The sequence below is a fragment of the Lutjanus erythropterus genome, chromosome 17 (assembly GCF_056507025.1).
Source record: "Lutjanus erythropterus isolate fLutEry1 chromosome 17, fLutEry1.hap2, whole genome shotgun sequence".
Taxonomy (NCBI): Eukaryota; Metazoa; Chordata; class Actinopteri; order Lutjaniformes; family Lutjanidae; genus Lutjanus; species Lutjanus erythropterus.
Genome location: NC_139333.1, coordinates 8,608,363 through 8,623,383, shown reverse-complemented (window position 1 = coordinate 8,623,383; position 15,021 = coordinate 8,608,363). Strand labels below are relative to the sequence as shown.

Genomic DNA, 15,021 nt, shown 5'->3' with positions numbered 1-15,021 from the left:
GTTTCAGTATGACTGTTAGGGCTGTAATTGATTCCAGCGAGCAAAAAGTGCAGCAGAAGCTCTGAGTGCTGGGGTGAACTGAGAAGCACACGGTCTCGTGGTGAATTTAAATAGTAAATAAATTAAATGAAGTGAAGATTTCACAATGTGTGTGTGTGTGTGTGTGTGTAGATTAGCATGAGTAAGGCTCTGAGCACCTCATTCAGCACAATTAGAGCACGCCGGCCTCGAACCAGGAAAACAGGCGAGGAATAATTGGATTTAAATTAGACATGTTCTCTGCTCATAGCTACCTAATGTAACGTGGAACATAATCCCCTCACTCACTCTTTCTTATACCTCTTCCCTTTATCTCATTTGACATCCCTCCATCTCTTCCTACCTTTGGTACTTACATTATTCACCCTCTTGACTCCATCATACGCTTTATCCTTTATCATTCTCATACTGCCTCTCATTCTACACCAGTCTTAATTGGTTTTCTTCCAGTTCATCTTATCCAATATCCAATTGTGTATTTTTTTTCTGCTGCTCTCAGGATGCCTAATAGTATTTCTTTGATTAATACCAGGAACTAATCGCATATATTAGTATATCTGATAATTAAATTAATCTTTTAGTGGATTAAAAATGTCAGAAAAAGATAAATGGTGCCCATCACCATTTCCAAAAGCCCGCCGTGATGTCTTCAAATAGCTTGTTTTGTTCGACAAACAGTCAAAAACCCAAGAAGCAAAACCTCATATTTGGGAAGCTTGAACCTGCAAATGTTTAAAATCAACTGACCATGAACTGAACTCGTCCTCAAACACCGACTGTCTAATCACAGCTTAGCAACCTTAACTAAACACAACAGGCCTGTCACACTGTAGATTTTTCTACATGCTAAAACACTACATGTGTGATATTAGTAATAGAAATACTTGTCATTCAAAATAGTCAGTTTCTTTACCTTTATTTATTCAGGGGAGAGTGCAATGCTCTCTTTTTCAGGAACACCCTGATCACATTCACACCTGGAAGCTGCCCAGTTCACACACAGTCTTATCTGCCAGTCACTGGTTGAATCTGGATGCTGTCGGAGTTTAGGTTAACGTCAGTGGCTCTGTCCTGGACTAAACAACAAACCATAGCCAATATTACCTAACATCTGCCAAATACATCTGTTAGCCCTCATCCTAAAAGCAGGACTCAAGCATTTTACTTGTCCTGGGCACCTTATCATGTACATGGCCATGATGTGAATTTGCAATCACCCTTTTAAAAGATTTTATTTAGCTGGAAACAGTCAAATATAAGCCAGTAACCAGTGTTTTCAACCACCATTTAGAGCTAAGTAGAGGCTTTTTTCTACCTCGATCTCAAATCACAGAGCCTCCATTTCAAAACTTCAAAAGATTGAGGTGAGACAAATACCCACTGTTATTGTTAAGTGCATATATGCTGTGTAAAGACACAGTGCTTGACAGACGTAGCAACAGTAAGGGGATCAGGAATCAGTTAATCAGTTTATCACATAATTGATTGTGGACTAGTCTCTCAGTAATGTCTGTGTATGCGTTCATAGAGTACATACAACGTCTTGTGTTGTTTACATGTGTGGTTTGATTTGCATCTATATGACTGCCTGTGTGCCAGAGTATGTTTACATGCTGCATCTGCTGATATTTGGGTATATGCTTGTGGACATACTGTGTAAGTGTGTGTGCCTACCAGTGTGTGTTTGTGAGAGTTGTGTATGTGAGGGTGTGTGAGTCTCGCAGCTGTTGTAGACAGCGGTGATATTCCTCTGGTACAGTTGTGTCTCATTCCCAAGAATAAGTGTGTGTGTGTGTGTGTGTGTGTGTGTGTTTGTGTTAAGTCTCAGCCCAGCCACGATGGCTGCTACTGCCACTGATGGCCGGCTGCTCTCACAACATCTGGACACACACACACACTCCTCAGTCTCATTTACTCCTTTCCCATCTCCCCCTCCATCTCACTGTGAGGCTCAATGAAGCTCATTAGAACTAAATCTGGATCTGTCATGTCACTCTGACAGACCGGTCCAGAAGTGTCTTTTTTTTTGTTAGCTGGCTTCTGTGCACACGCACACACACACACACACACACACACAAAAATAGCACAGTTTCCTCTTTACATTTAGTGTTTAAGAAAATGCAACTGAAATCTGTTTTTCCAAGCTAAATCTTTCATGCAACACACTTTAAAAAAAAAGTAAAAAGATATCTTTGCCTTGGTTTCTTTGCCTCCCCTCTGGGGAGTATTCTGGGACACTACTCTTGATCTAGTCTAAGCGTGTATCTCTTTCTCATTTAATGCCTTATTGGTCCCAGAGGGGAGAGACCAGCGTGTTTCTCTGGTCACTATCATCTCTTTTCTTATCCTCCACTGCATGAGGTCTTTAAAACTCCATTCCTCTTGTGTGCTCAGCTCTACCATTACTGCGCTCATTAGCAGACACAGGCCAACACCCTCAATCAGGCTGAAGCCTTATTAGTTTGAATTTGATCCACAAAATATCTAATTGGATTATGTTAATTAGACTGAAGAAGACTTACACAAATGCCAGTACAAGGTAACTGCAGGTTCATCTTCAATCTTAAGCCCCTCCTACACTGGACAAAGAAACCCGCTCACATCTGGCTTTAGTCTTTGACGGAAGAGGGTGCAATCGCTATTCACTCCCCCGTCAAATAAATCTGCAGAATAAAAGCTTTTATTATGAAGCAGCAAAATCAAGAAATGTCGGGGTTTTGAAAGTGAACATGAGAAAGTAAAATAAAGCTGATGCACAAACAGTGATGCAAGAGAGAAACTAAACTTCAAACCACAGAGATTCAGTTTGAAGCTACAAAAGAACTGAACACACAGATGCCTGTCTCTCTGGTCTCCTGCACAGACAGCGTTGAGTCTCGCCTCTCCAGCTCACGTCAGAGAAAAAAAGAAAAACAGGAGGGCGAAATCATCTACTAGCAATGGGAAAAGGGTCAATCGGCTATTTATAGCGGGTTTAAAAACCTGCATATACATGCTAATTTTGGTGTAAAAACAATATCAGTCACAACATTCCTTAAAACTTTACACCCTTTCCAACAAATTCTGATATTTAGATTCTCTTACAGGCTACTACAACGGCCTACCATCAAAGCATCCCTTGTGATTAAACTGACAGAAACAAGGCCCAGCATGTGACTGGTCCTAGCTGGGTGTGATAGTGCAGAACGTACATCCCCCTTAATAATAGATCCATCCTGATAATAGCTCTATCCGGTCTGTGTCTCTCTGCGTGGATCTGGAATGGCCTGATGTTACTGCAGCCACCGCCTGATACTGCACAACTCATCTATATTGCAACAGGGCGCTGTTGAGTGTGTGTGTGTGTGCGTGTGTGTGAATGAGAAAGAGAGACAGGGAGTGTGTCACTGGACAATCACTGCTTTAATTTACTGATCTAATTTCAGTTACGGGCTGGTCGAATGAACACAACTCGGTGAGCAGTCTTACACGATCAGGACAGTGAGGCTGCGTGTGTTTTGTTTTGGATTTTAGTCATTCAAGCAGTCTGTAAAGCTTAATTTAACAATTTGGCATAAAGCAGACAAAACAAGCAAAATATCAAACATTAATATAGTTTAGTCTCTACGGTGCTACTCCTCCTCATTCCTCACTTTGTGTACAGAGCTGCAGATTAAAGTCACAAAAAGTCCAAATCTCAATTACCCTTGCTACTTTTGGTCATTTGGAACAATAAGATGGGCGTCTTTTTGCCTAAAAATAATTTCTATTGGAGAATTAACCACATTAGTCCCACCCACTGGCTATAAATACAGATGGACGTTGCGGTTTCACTTCCTCACACTGCACAAAATGAAGTAAAAATATCCTGTGCCCAAGTGCTGCCATCTTGCATTAGTAAAGTCATCAAGTCTGCACAGTAGTGATCAGGTTTTCAGCCGCGGTGTTGACAGGTTATGTGCAAGACTATAGGCCTTTGTACACCAAATTCATGTTTTTTTCATCTAAAATTATCATACATTGAAAAATACAACCTCACATGGTGTTAATCATGTTTACACATCAAAACTTTCCTCCATCATTAAACTTTTCAGAACAGTTTTGATTTTCAAACAGCCAAGATTTTCACATGCGATGAATTTCTTTATTTAGGATCCTCATTAGTTAATACCGCAGTAACAGCTATTCTTCCTGGGGTCACAATAGAAGGAGGAAGAAATAGAGGATGAGGATGGCATGCAGATATTTTCCCTCTCTGTGTGCCGCTGTGCAGTATGGAGCTGTGCCATATGCAAGACGCAGGCAGAGAGCAGGTACCTTCAATAGAGAGAATCGGGGAATGAACTGAGAGAGAATGAGTGAGTGACAGAGCAAAAGCAGTGATAGGATTTGCAGGAGCTGTACATAGATGAGGTGACCACCCTGTTCCTCAGCTTGGCCCCGAGCACGACGGGACTCACCCCTGATCTATCTTAGAAGTGAGAGCTGGGACCACAAAATCATCCTCACCGCTTGACGAAAGCACTTTGGTCTCGTACTGTGAATGTTCACAATGAACAGAAAAACAAAATGCTTCCGTCTTGGTGTGCAAGGTTTCCAACGAGGTAAGGATTTTATCTGATGATGGAGTTTAAAAAGACGCATACAAAAAATATGGACTTGGTGTACAAAGACTTTATTTTTTGTACTGCTAAGCTAAGCTAAGCTGACCGCTTGCTGGCACTATCTCCATTCTTACCAGACAGACAAAAGAAAGTTGTTGATCTCATCTAACTTGCAGTAAGAATGCAAGACAATTTCCTGAACTGTCTGCTTATTCCTTTAAACTACAAGTGTTTGTAGTTAAGCTTAAGGCTGAAATCTCTAAGAAATGGGGACATAGGAAATATAAATATGACAGCCTTGGCAATCCATACTGAACTTTAATTCTGACTCAGACTGACAGCTGTCCGAATGACAACAAACATCCTGTGTCAGGGCTGGCTGGAAGACTCGCACACAAATACACATTAAGAATCTGTCCAACTGCAGAGCTAAGATTTAGACCCACCAGGCATCAAGACGTTACGAGAGGCCTTTGAGGTCGGCTAATGCCTGAAAAGAGATAGCTGGGGAAGTTAATACACTGTGGGGAGGAGAGGAGAGGAGAGGAGAGGAGAGGAGAGGAGAGGAGAGGAGAGGAGAGGAGAGGAGAGGAGAGGAGAGGAGAGTGACCTTTAAAGCACAACTCTTAAACCAGCCAACACCCCAGGCTCTGGTGTAGGTTGGCCCCACTCTGCATCTGTGTGTGTTTCTGTGTGTTTGCGTTTCAAAGGTTACTGTGAATCTGCTGCCATAGTAAAGGTACTGATGTTGGTCTAAATCAATGCTTGTCTACGTGCTGTAACTCGGTCTTTGCTCTTCGGGGTTGATTTTGGGACTAATGACAAGTTTGTCAAGATGATGCATCACTCCTTCACACACACTTACCTTATGTGGTAAGAAAAGAGAGTTGACTACTGCTAGAAGACTCGTGGTGTCCGGGGCATCCCTCTGGCCACAGATCACAATCTAAAGAAAAAAAAAAATAAAAAGCAGAGGATGGTGAGAGGATGGAAAATATGAAGGGAGAGGACAGAGAGATAACGAGATGAAAGAGTATGAATAGAGTGAAATAAGAGTGGAAAGGTGACACATAAGAGGAGAGGAGAAGGGGGGGAAGTGATAGAGGTCAGCACTGTATTTGTAGCGGTAACAAGGGAGGCAGGTGTTTTCTCTGGGACTGCCTCACCTCGCCTCGCCCCTGAGCTCGTTACCCTCGCCCCGCAGCCGTGACTCATCCTCCGCAGGTCATACATGACCGACAGGAGGCTAACTATCCCCTTCGCCTCTCTCTCTCTCTCTCGCCCTGCTGCCGTTATTTGATTCTCTTTCCTTTGATTGCACAGCACACGCCTTCAGCTGAAAGTTTTCTGAGCGTGGCCGAGAAACTTTTTGCTGTGCTTTGCTAGTACGCCGGTTTCAGTGGTTTCAGGCTAACAGAGGGTGTTAATATTTCAAAACCGATTATATAACCGAGGCTGAACAGCTCAAATAACCTATTAAATGCATGACGGCTGTTAAAGAACAGGGGAATAAGATTTTGAGAGTCAGTGTGTCCAGGGATTAAGTGTGCATGTATGCAGAGTGCTGAGATAGAGGCCACTGTCCCCAGATGACCAATCTTAGTTCAGCTGAGGTGAAAATACACTCACTGACCACTTTATTAGGTATACCTTGCTAGTATCAGGTCAGACCCTCTTTTGCCTTCAGAACTGCCTTAATTCTTCTTGGCATAGATTCAACAAGATGCTGGAAACGTTCCTCAGAGATTTTGGTCCAAATTGACACAATAGCATCACACAGTCACTGCAGATTTGTCAGCTGCACATCCATGATGTGAATCTCCCATTTCACCACATCCCAAAGATGCTCTATTAGACTGAGATCTGGTGAATGTGGAGGCCACTGGAGTACAGTGAACCCATTGCCATGTTCAAGAAACCAGTTTGAGATGATCTGAGCTTTGTGACATGGCGCATTATCCTGCTGGAAGTAGCCATCAGAAGACGGGTACGCTGTGGTTATAAAGGGATGGACATGGTCAGCAACAATACTCAGATAGGGTGTGGTGTTTAAACGATGCACAGTTGGTGCTGAACGGCCCAAAATGTGCCAAGAAAACACCCCCCCCACACCTGAACCGTTGATACAAGACAGGATGGAGCCATGTTGTCCCACTGTTTCCACCAAATTCTGACCCTACTATATGAACACCATTTAAAAGTTTGAAATTACCTGTTAAACTGTTTTTTTCACAATAATGGCTATTCTAACAACAAAAACAGTGTAATTCAGACACTAAAAGTTTTATTTACATTCCAAATCATTTTGGTGATTAAAGCTTGCATTTAGTCAATGTCTCCACAGCGTTGCATGACAGGAGAGAATCCTGTTTGAGGGTACTTCAATCAGAATGTTTGATCACTGGAAGCAGTATGAGCCAATACTAATCTTTGTTCATGGGGTCTTTTATTTATCATGCAACATTTTTTTTCTAACTATTATTAACAATACTGTATATTAAGCATAAGTACAGAGCAATTTGAAAATGATCACAGAAGTACGTGGGGTACTGCCGTACAAGAACGTGGTTCGGTTTGCTGATAGGAACTGGACGAGAACACTTTTTAAAATCTGCCTATGTAGAAATGAATAAGACATTATGATTTGAGATATAACTACTGAAAATGCTTCTGTGAAAGAACAAGAAAGTAATGACAGATGTAGGCCCTGGTATCTTCCAAAAAAGAATCTAGGAAAAAAAATAGAAACTTTCCAATACAAAGCGATGTAGATTCTGATCAGCCTTTATAAAGAGCACCAGTGAAACTATTTAAAAGGAATATTTGCTGATAAGGATCGGTGGCTGCTCAATCAGAGCAACCTCAATACTGCTGTAACCATTTGTTACCAATTAAACTTCAATTTTGAATTTGATTTCCAGACCAGGAAAAGCTTAAGTGACCCTCAATCATTATTAAACAGTGCAACCGGGCTCTGAATATCTTGGGAAATGGCTTTTTTTTGGGTCCTCTGCAGTCTACTTAGTGGATAAATTTAAACTGTGATTTGTCAATCCATAATATGTTCAGCTGATATTCTGTGATTCAATTCCAACAGCGCTAACCCTAGACCAAGCTTCTATTTATATTTTGACATTGTAAGAATAGTTTTGATAAAGCAACATGCCTGTTAATTCAAGCTTGTTAGAGGCATTATTGTACACTTGAGATTGAAACAGGAACAGGTTCCTGTTTAACTCTGCAGAGAGTTTGAAAACAGTTTCTTTTACCAATGATTTCTTCTATTCTTATATAACTGTTGCTCAAAGGTATCTTTGTCTCTCTCTGCTCTTTCAGTTGTCAGACATCTTACTGACCCAAATCAAGCTTTTGTGGCAGCCAATTCCAAACTTTTAAATTGTAGTGTATAATTTATAGCCTTCATATGATGTTTGCTACTAGCGTTTATGAATAATACCTCTTGACTTCTTTTTTCTTTGTTCATCATGATTTGTGTGTACAATTAGAATATTGGAACAAACTAAAAAAAAAGGTTTTGCATACCAAAAAGAACCACACTCTGTAACAACTTTCTGCAAAACAATCTCACTTTTTCTTCAATACTTCAATGTTGTTGCACCAACCAGATGTTGATGGTTTCTTTTCTTAGTAGTAAAAGAAATTTCAAACATATAGTATGTTAGATTGGTGAATCATATAGACTATAAGAAGCATGAAACTCAAAATAGTAGTAAAAATTTCTAACACTTCTCAAGAGTAAATAACCAATGTGACGGCATCACTTTAGACTCCAGCTAACTTGTGGCTGTCAGCGTTCTGAGACTGTATAGATCAAAGGTATTATTTATCTGACAGCTGTTGTAGTTGCAAAAATGATATATGAATCAGAAAACATTATCAAAACAATTATTCACTGAAAAAAGGAACATCCTCTGGAGCGATGTGTCCTGCTGTAACAGCGTGGTTGCTGAGTGATAATAGCCGTGAGTCAGCAAAGCCCATATGGGGATGATGTTCATTGTTTCACCAGCCTTGTTCTCAGCTTTTGTTCTGTTGCTGTGTATTGTTTGGTTCAGTTGTTGCTGGTAAATGTGATGTCTGTTGCGTTTGCATGCAAGCCGAAACACTTTCAGTAGGCGGACATGACAACGAGTTCAGGCTAACAGCCAGGTAAATACACCCACTCCCCGAGCTAAGCTAGCCTTGAGGGCTCACCATAGAAAGTCGGGGCTTGACAATAATGCTTCCTCAGTTGTCTCAGTCAAATAAATTTGTCCCACTGGTTCAAACCTTATTTTTGATCCCTGTATCCCTCTACCTCAGAGGAAAATCTTCAATATATGCTAAAAAAGCTAAAAAAAAAAAAAAAAATTCAAGTAATAGTTAGATAACCTGTTTCAGTGTGTAGTGCTGGGCCATCAGAGCCCGAACCATTTCAGGCAGTGCAATGGGGATGCTGGTCAGACGGTCGGAGAAGGCTGCCAGCAGCCGTTGGGACATCTGCAGCCACTCCTGTCTTCCAGTGTATTGGGACAGACGCAGGAGATTGGATGCCGACACAGAGTTAGCACTGGGCTCGGCTCCATCCTGATCTGATAGAGACACACAGAAAGATACACAACATTTTTACAAGGCTTGAACAGTCTTATACTGTCTGTCATTTACTGACAGTAAACAATACTGAAGCTACCTTTACAAAAAAGCAAAAAATTTCAAAAAGCAACTTAGTTCAAACCTCACAGGTCAGTACTGGGACCCGATCTGATCCACTATCAGTATCGGGGCCCAATACTGACCTACAGACCTACTGACTGCAAACAGGGTTTTCTACTTTTACTTTGCTTTTACATATTTTCATATATGTGAATGTCACAAGCCAAAATTCTACAGCACCCTGTAAAGGTTGAAGGAAGCTATTACACAAGATACATTAAACAAACTACACAAGCAATTTCAGCCTCATGTAATCTTACTACTACTACTACTACAACTAACAATAACAATAATAATTAGAAAAATAATAAAAATGAAGAAAGAAAAAGAGTGCTGTATCAGTATATTATTGTTATCGACAGATATCCAAATTCAGATATCAGAACTGTTTCAAATTGAAAAAAGTGGATCAGTATAAATAATGAGAGACTGACCGATATAACAAGCTGACGGATATGATTTAGCCTGATGCATATATAATCCTTTCCTTAATTCTGGTTTAATAAATACATTTCGTTCTATTTGTGTTTTTTTATTCAGTTATTTTTAATGATTAAAAATACCGGTAAAAGTTTAATGTTTAAGTGCCCCACATTATTTGGGACAATAACATTTACTGTTAAAGTGTAAAATATCTTGCATCCATTACATATTCTACCTATTTTAAAACTGTTGCTGATATTTCTTATAGAGAATGCAGTGTTCCGTATTGACATCTTGGCCTCATTGGCATATTGGTATCGGCATCAGCCCCAACAATCCAGTATTGGCTGGATCCTAATAATAATCACACAAAATTACATCAAAGAGAAAAAAAGACAACAGATATTATGTCTCAACTCCTTCACAAGTATAATAAATGTAACGCATCTTGTCAAAAACATGAGATTTTCAGTTATTATTTGTCTAACAGGAAAGATGGCAAGCTATTAAGGTAAAATAGAGACTCAATACCTTCCCATGACCACCCCCCTCCCCAGTGCACAACAATGCCAGAGTCACTCAATGTGTGGTGTGATGTGATGGGACTAACAGATGACCTCACGACTTAGCCCTGTTAACTGATTGGTCCTTATCTCTTATCAGTGTCCTGTGAGAGCCTGGAGGTGATCTTCTCATAACCCATGACCTCGCTGCATGTCTGCTTCTTAGCGACACTCTAATGCGTATAAGAATAAGTAAGTAAGCAAGAGAGAAATACTTCTGGTTTGCTTTTAAGTCAAACTGCATGTTTTAGGTCACAACCTAAAAATAGCGAAAATACCCCCACCCCCACAAAACTCTACTGTACACTGCATGTACAATATTTTGACAGGCATGAATTTACAATCACATATAGATGCACGTGATCACCCATGCATGACTGAACTTCGGAAGTAATTTGATTTTATCCTGCAGTATGTTTCAGCTCTGCCTGAGCCCCATGGCAAGGAAGTGCCAGCATACAGAGAGAGAGAGTGTGTGTCTGCACGCTTTCCACATTTCATATATCTCTCTTCTAAAAGAGCCCCATGGAAGGAGGTCATATACCCTCACAGCCATGACAAACCTGCCTCAACACATACCCACACTGTGCCACACACATACAGTAATACCCATGAAAAGATGGACTCATGAAAAGTCACACAAAGCAATGACAAAATAGCCTAGAAACACAAACAGTGCACTAAAATACTATGGAGCACCAAATATAAATATAGCCACAAGCAACACTTTGGCAGGATCGAGCCCTTTCACACTCAAGCAGTGCAATCGGTCAAAACTAAAGCCGCGAGCAGCAACAAGGTTTCAGGCTTCATAAAGCCAAGCAGCCAAGTTATTTCAACTAGTTTAAGTCTGTTTAAACAAGAAGTGAGACCAGTCACGCACTTGTTTTATCATCATAAAGTCTGCAGCATTTCACACACTCAAATTTCTGCTCCATAATTACACTTAGTCTTCAGGTCATGTTAGTTTTGTCTTAATTTTATGTTGATTCAACAAATAGCTTATGAGTAATTAGGGCTAATTTCCTGCTAAGCACCACCCTCTGCAAAGATATGTTTTTTGGCTAATATGGCTTATTTATAATAGACATGCTTATCTTAATCCACTGCTGCTGTATACCTATTTTTGGTGTCAGAGTCAAAATCCAAAAGGCAGATGTCACATTATTGTTTTTCAATTCATGCTAATTAGCAAAACATCCGTCATGGCAGTATGGTACTAGAGGCTTTTATGTAGAGAACATTGTGCTTTACTTGTGTGTCAAATTTCAAGTCAATTGGATTTGTGTTGGGGCATTTTGGTTAATCGTTCAGGATTGACGGATTGTTTGTGTGTCGGCTCCTGGGGCTTTTAGTGTTGGGGGGGGACCATGGCTCAGGTCTGTCACAGTGCAATGTTTCAAATCCGTCTTTTCACGTGTTTTTAGTAACTATGTTCTAACATGTAAAATGTGTTTAGAAGAAAAACTCCCTTTTCCTTTATACAGACTTTAAATAACCTTTCATAATGATAAGTTAAGGTTTATGAAATGCTCAAGGTTTCTGCCTGTTAAAGGGGAGTGTTTCCTCGCCACTGACGCCAAGTGCTTGTTCATGATGGCAATTGTTGTCTCTACAAATAACATCACCAAGAGTACAACATAGACCTGCTCTACATATAAAGTGCTCTGAAATGACTTTAACTGAATCACTTGTCACAGACTGTTGGGTCATTTCTGTATTTTACACACTTTATTCTTTTGATTATTTGTTTAACAACGCTTTTTATGTATTTCATATTGAACATTTTGGGCCACATAAAACACCATTAGATGTCTTTGAACCAAAAGTGACACACAGCTGATGTATCCTTTCTTGAGACAAGTGAGAATGCAAAGTGCATTTTAGCCAAAAAAGACCAAAAACTACAAACTGATGATTTCTTTGAATAAAAGTAAAATACGTTGCCAAACTGGTAGTGTACATTATTTTAACCTTACTCCTCAAAAACAAATAAATACAGGGGAGTGTGGCAGGGCTGTAAAATGTAGAGTGGCGTGTGGTGGTGGGGTAATCCGTCTTGCAGTGACAGGCTACGCTGCTGGGACAGGCATCTACACTGTGGCGGGCTGTAGCGTCACTAATGGGCTTCAACCCTACACAGCGCCGGTACCATAATGGCACAGTCAATCCTCTCAGATGAGAAACCTCTCACATGTCAGCTCCGATAAATATACACAGACCCAGGTGTGACGGCGTGCGGGGACAGGCACTCCCACACACACACACAAGCAAACATCATCTCTGATCCGTCAACAGTTCGTAACAAGAATAACTATTAGCTTTTTCCCTGTTCACCCACCCATCTGTGATATCTTGCTCCTGTCTGAACTACTTGCATGAAGCTATCTGTCACAGGCACATGAGTTTGTCTGTGATATTTTTTTACATGAAAAAAAATAGAGCTGAGGCATCTGGAAAATTAAAACTGACAATCTTGCAGATAGATGTCTCAGTATAGGTTTTTTTGGTTGTTTTTTTTGTACGTGACGGTTATATGCAAACACATGAAGACTAACGTAGCGCTCAGCTGAAGGGGGGGGGGACTTTATGTTTTTCTTCTCATGTGCACTGGAAAGCCAAGACTCAGCTCATGGTATGTATCTGTTATTGTTAAGTATTTGTAGAAAATTAAATGTTTATCAGCTCAACTAAAGATGAGCATGTCGTCGAGCAAAATATTCACAAACAAACTCTGCTGTGTGGGACTACTGACGGATTGAGTTAAACCAAGTCAGACCAACAGGCACATGTGTCTGGATAAAAAAGGAGCTAAAGAGTTGCAGAAGTTACAGACGGAGGCATTAAGCCCTCATTCTCTCCAGTGAAAACAGTGTGTCCACCCGGGTATCATGTTTCTATCAATGCCGATCGGAGCTGGACATGATAAATACTTGTGACCCACAAGAATTTCTTGTTCACCCTGGAATGAATGCCGATTGTACCCTTTCCCACTGAAGACAAAAGCCAGATGTCAGTGGGTGTTAGTGTGTTTTTTTGTCTGGTGGAAAAGGGGCTTTAGAGGACAAGTAGGTGCAACAAGACCTAAAACCGAGAAAACCCAAAATAAAAACAACCACATGTATCCTGTAATGGAAAGAAAAGAGAGATCCATGAGGATGGGGAAAATGCCAAACTGCTCACAGCACATCATGTATTACAAGAAAGATATCGTAGTGAGTTGAAATGACAAGATAATAAGGATGTAAATACAAAGGGAGGAAACAAACTATTAAAATTAATGGCTGCTGTCGGACAGAGTATCTCAAGAGTAAAAATAAAAACAATGAAGCGATGCTGGATCTAGACTGGAAACTGGTCTGACAGATCAAAGGTAAATGTCTGCATGTCAACAATGTGTCGGCTTCTCTGAACTGCCAGCGGCCATCAGTTAGAGGAGTGGACTGGTAGACGAAGAAGAGTTGCTGCGCACTTCAAGGTCAGACACATTTATATTTATATCAGCCCCTTGGTCCAAAAACAATTGAGGTAATGCAGCTTTGCAACATTAAATTACATACTGAATAAAAGACAGTTATTTGTAGATTACTTTGATATATGTTATGGCTATAGTATTTTCACTGTTTGCCAATTTAGAAACAGTGTTTCATTACGTACGTTCCAACATACTTTGTCCACCAACAAGTGCTGTAAAATGTCTGCCTTAAAAAAACTGCTCTGTGAGGCTGTGGTGAGCTAAACTGTAATGTCAGTATGATGATATGCTTACAGTGAAAATGCTAACTTGCTGAGGCACTAAGTTTACCATGTTCACCATCACAGTTAAGTGTATTAGCATGCTGGTATTTGCTAATTAGCACTAGTAGCAGAGGTAGTAGAGTTTCAAAGTGGGATAAGGTTTGGAGATTTCTCCCACAGACTCACATTGTAAAAATGTGTTTAAAAAAAGTTTATTAGTGTAAAAAATATATCAGTGAAAACAGTGAAAAGTAATCACACCAATGCCCTTAAAAAGTTGAACATTTTGATAGTTGAATGCTTGATAATATTCCCATGATGCTTTGGTAACAATCCAGTGTTTTTATTCATGGTAAGATACCTTAAATCTAAGCGGAAAGTCAAAGTTTGAGGCCAAGAGGGGCATTATGGCTGTTTAAAGTTATGACGCTGCTACAGGTCCACCTATTGGCAAAATGACACCAAATTTGTGGGCTAACATCTGGTCACGACATAATGTCCAGATATGTCATCTGTCGATTTTTTGCTAATTTCTCAAAATTCTTACAACCAGCTTAAAAAACAGGTTTTGGATCATATTCAAAACTTTTTCAGGCTCAAATGGCCATGGCTCTGAGACTTCTGGTTCAAAAGTTAGAAGCCAAAATGTAAAGTTCTTTGTTATAGCACCACCATCAGTCCAATCTGCAGGCTACAACTTTTTTGTCTGAGTGGTGGGTGAAATTTCCAACCTCTCTGCCGAGTTTTGGAATTGCAGCAGTTACAGTTTCTAAGACTAAGATACTTTTAGGGCACAAGAAGGAGAAGAGGAATTATCCTGCAAGCTACAACAGAGTTCCAGCAGCTTCGCTACTTGGACCCCTAAAGAGATCCAGTTATGATGTAAGTGAGAGGAGAGGAGGCAGACGGTGAATTTCAGATTCCTACTTTACATTGTGCGTGCTGTTTCAATCTGTCAAAGG

The 15,021-nt window shown here is 40.3% G+C and overlaps 1 protein-coding gene across 1 annotated transcript in view; it reads right to left on the bottom strand.

The window, feature by feature from the left end:
• spata20 (spermatogenesis associated 20) overlaps positions 1–15,021 on the bottom strand; it is a 54,304-nt gene that overhangs the window by 17,970 nt on the left and 21,313 nt on the right. The window contains exons 14-15 of the mRNA XM_084741340.1: positions 9,015–9,214; positions 5,488–5,568 (exon numbers count right to left, since the gene is read on the bottom strand). Coding sequence (XP_084597466.1) covers positions 5,488–5,568; positions 9,015–9,214 — 281 coding nt within the window. The remainder of the gene's footprint in view (positions 1–5,487; positions 5,569–9,014; positions 9,215–15,021) is intronic.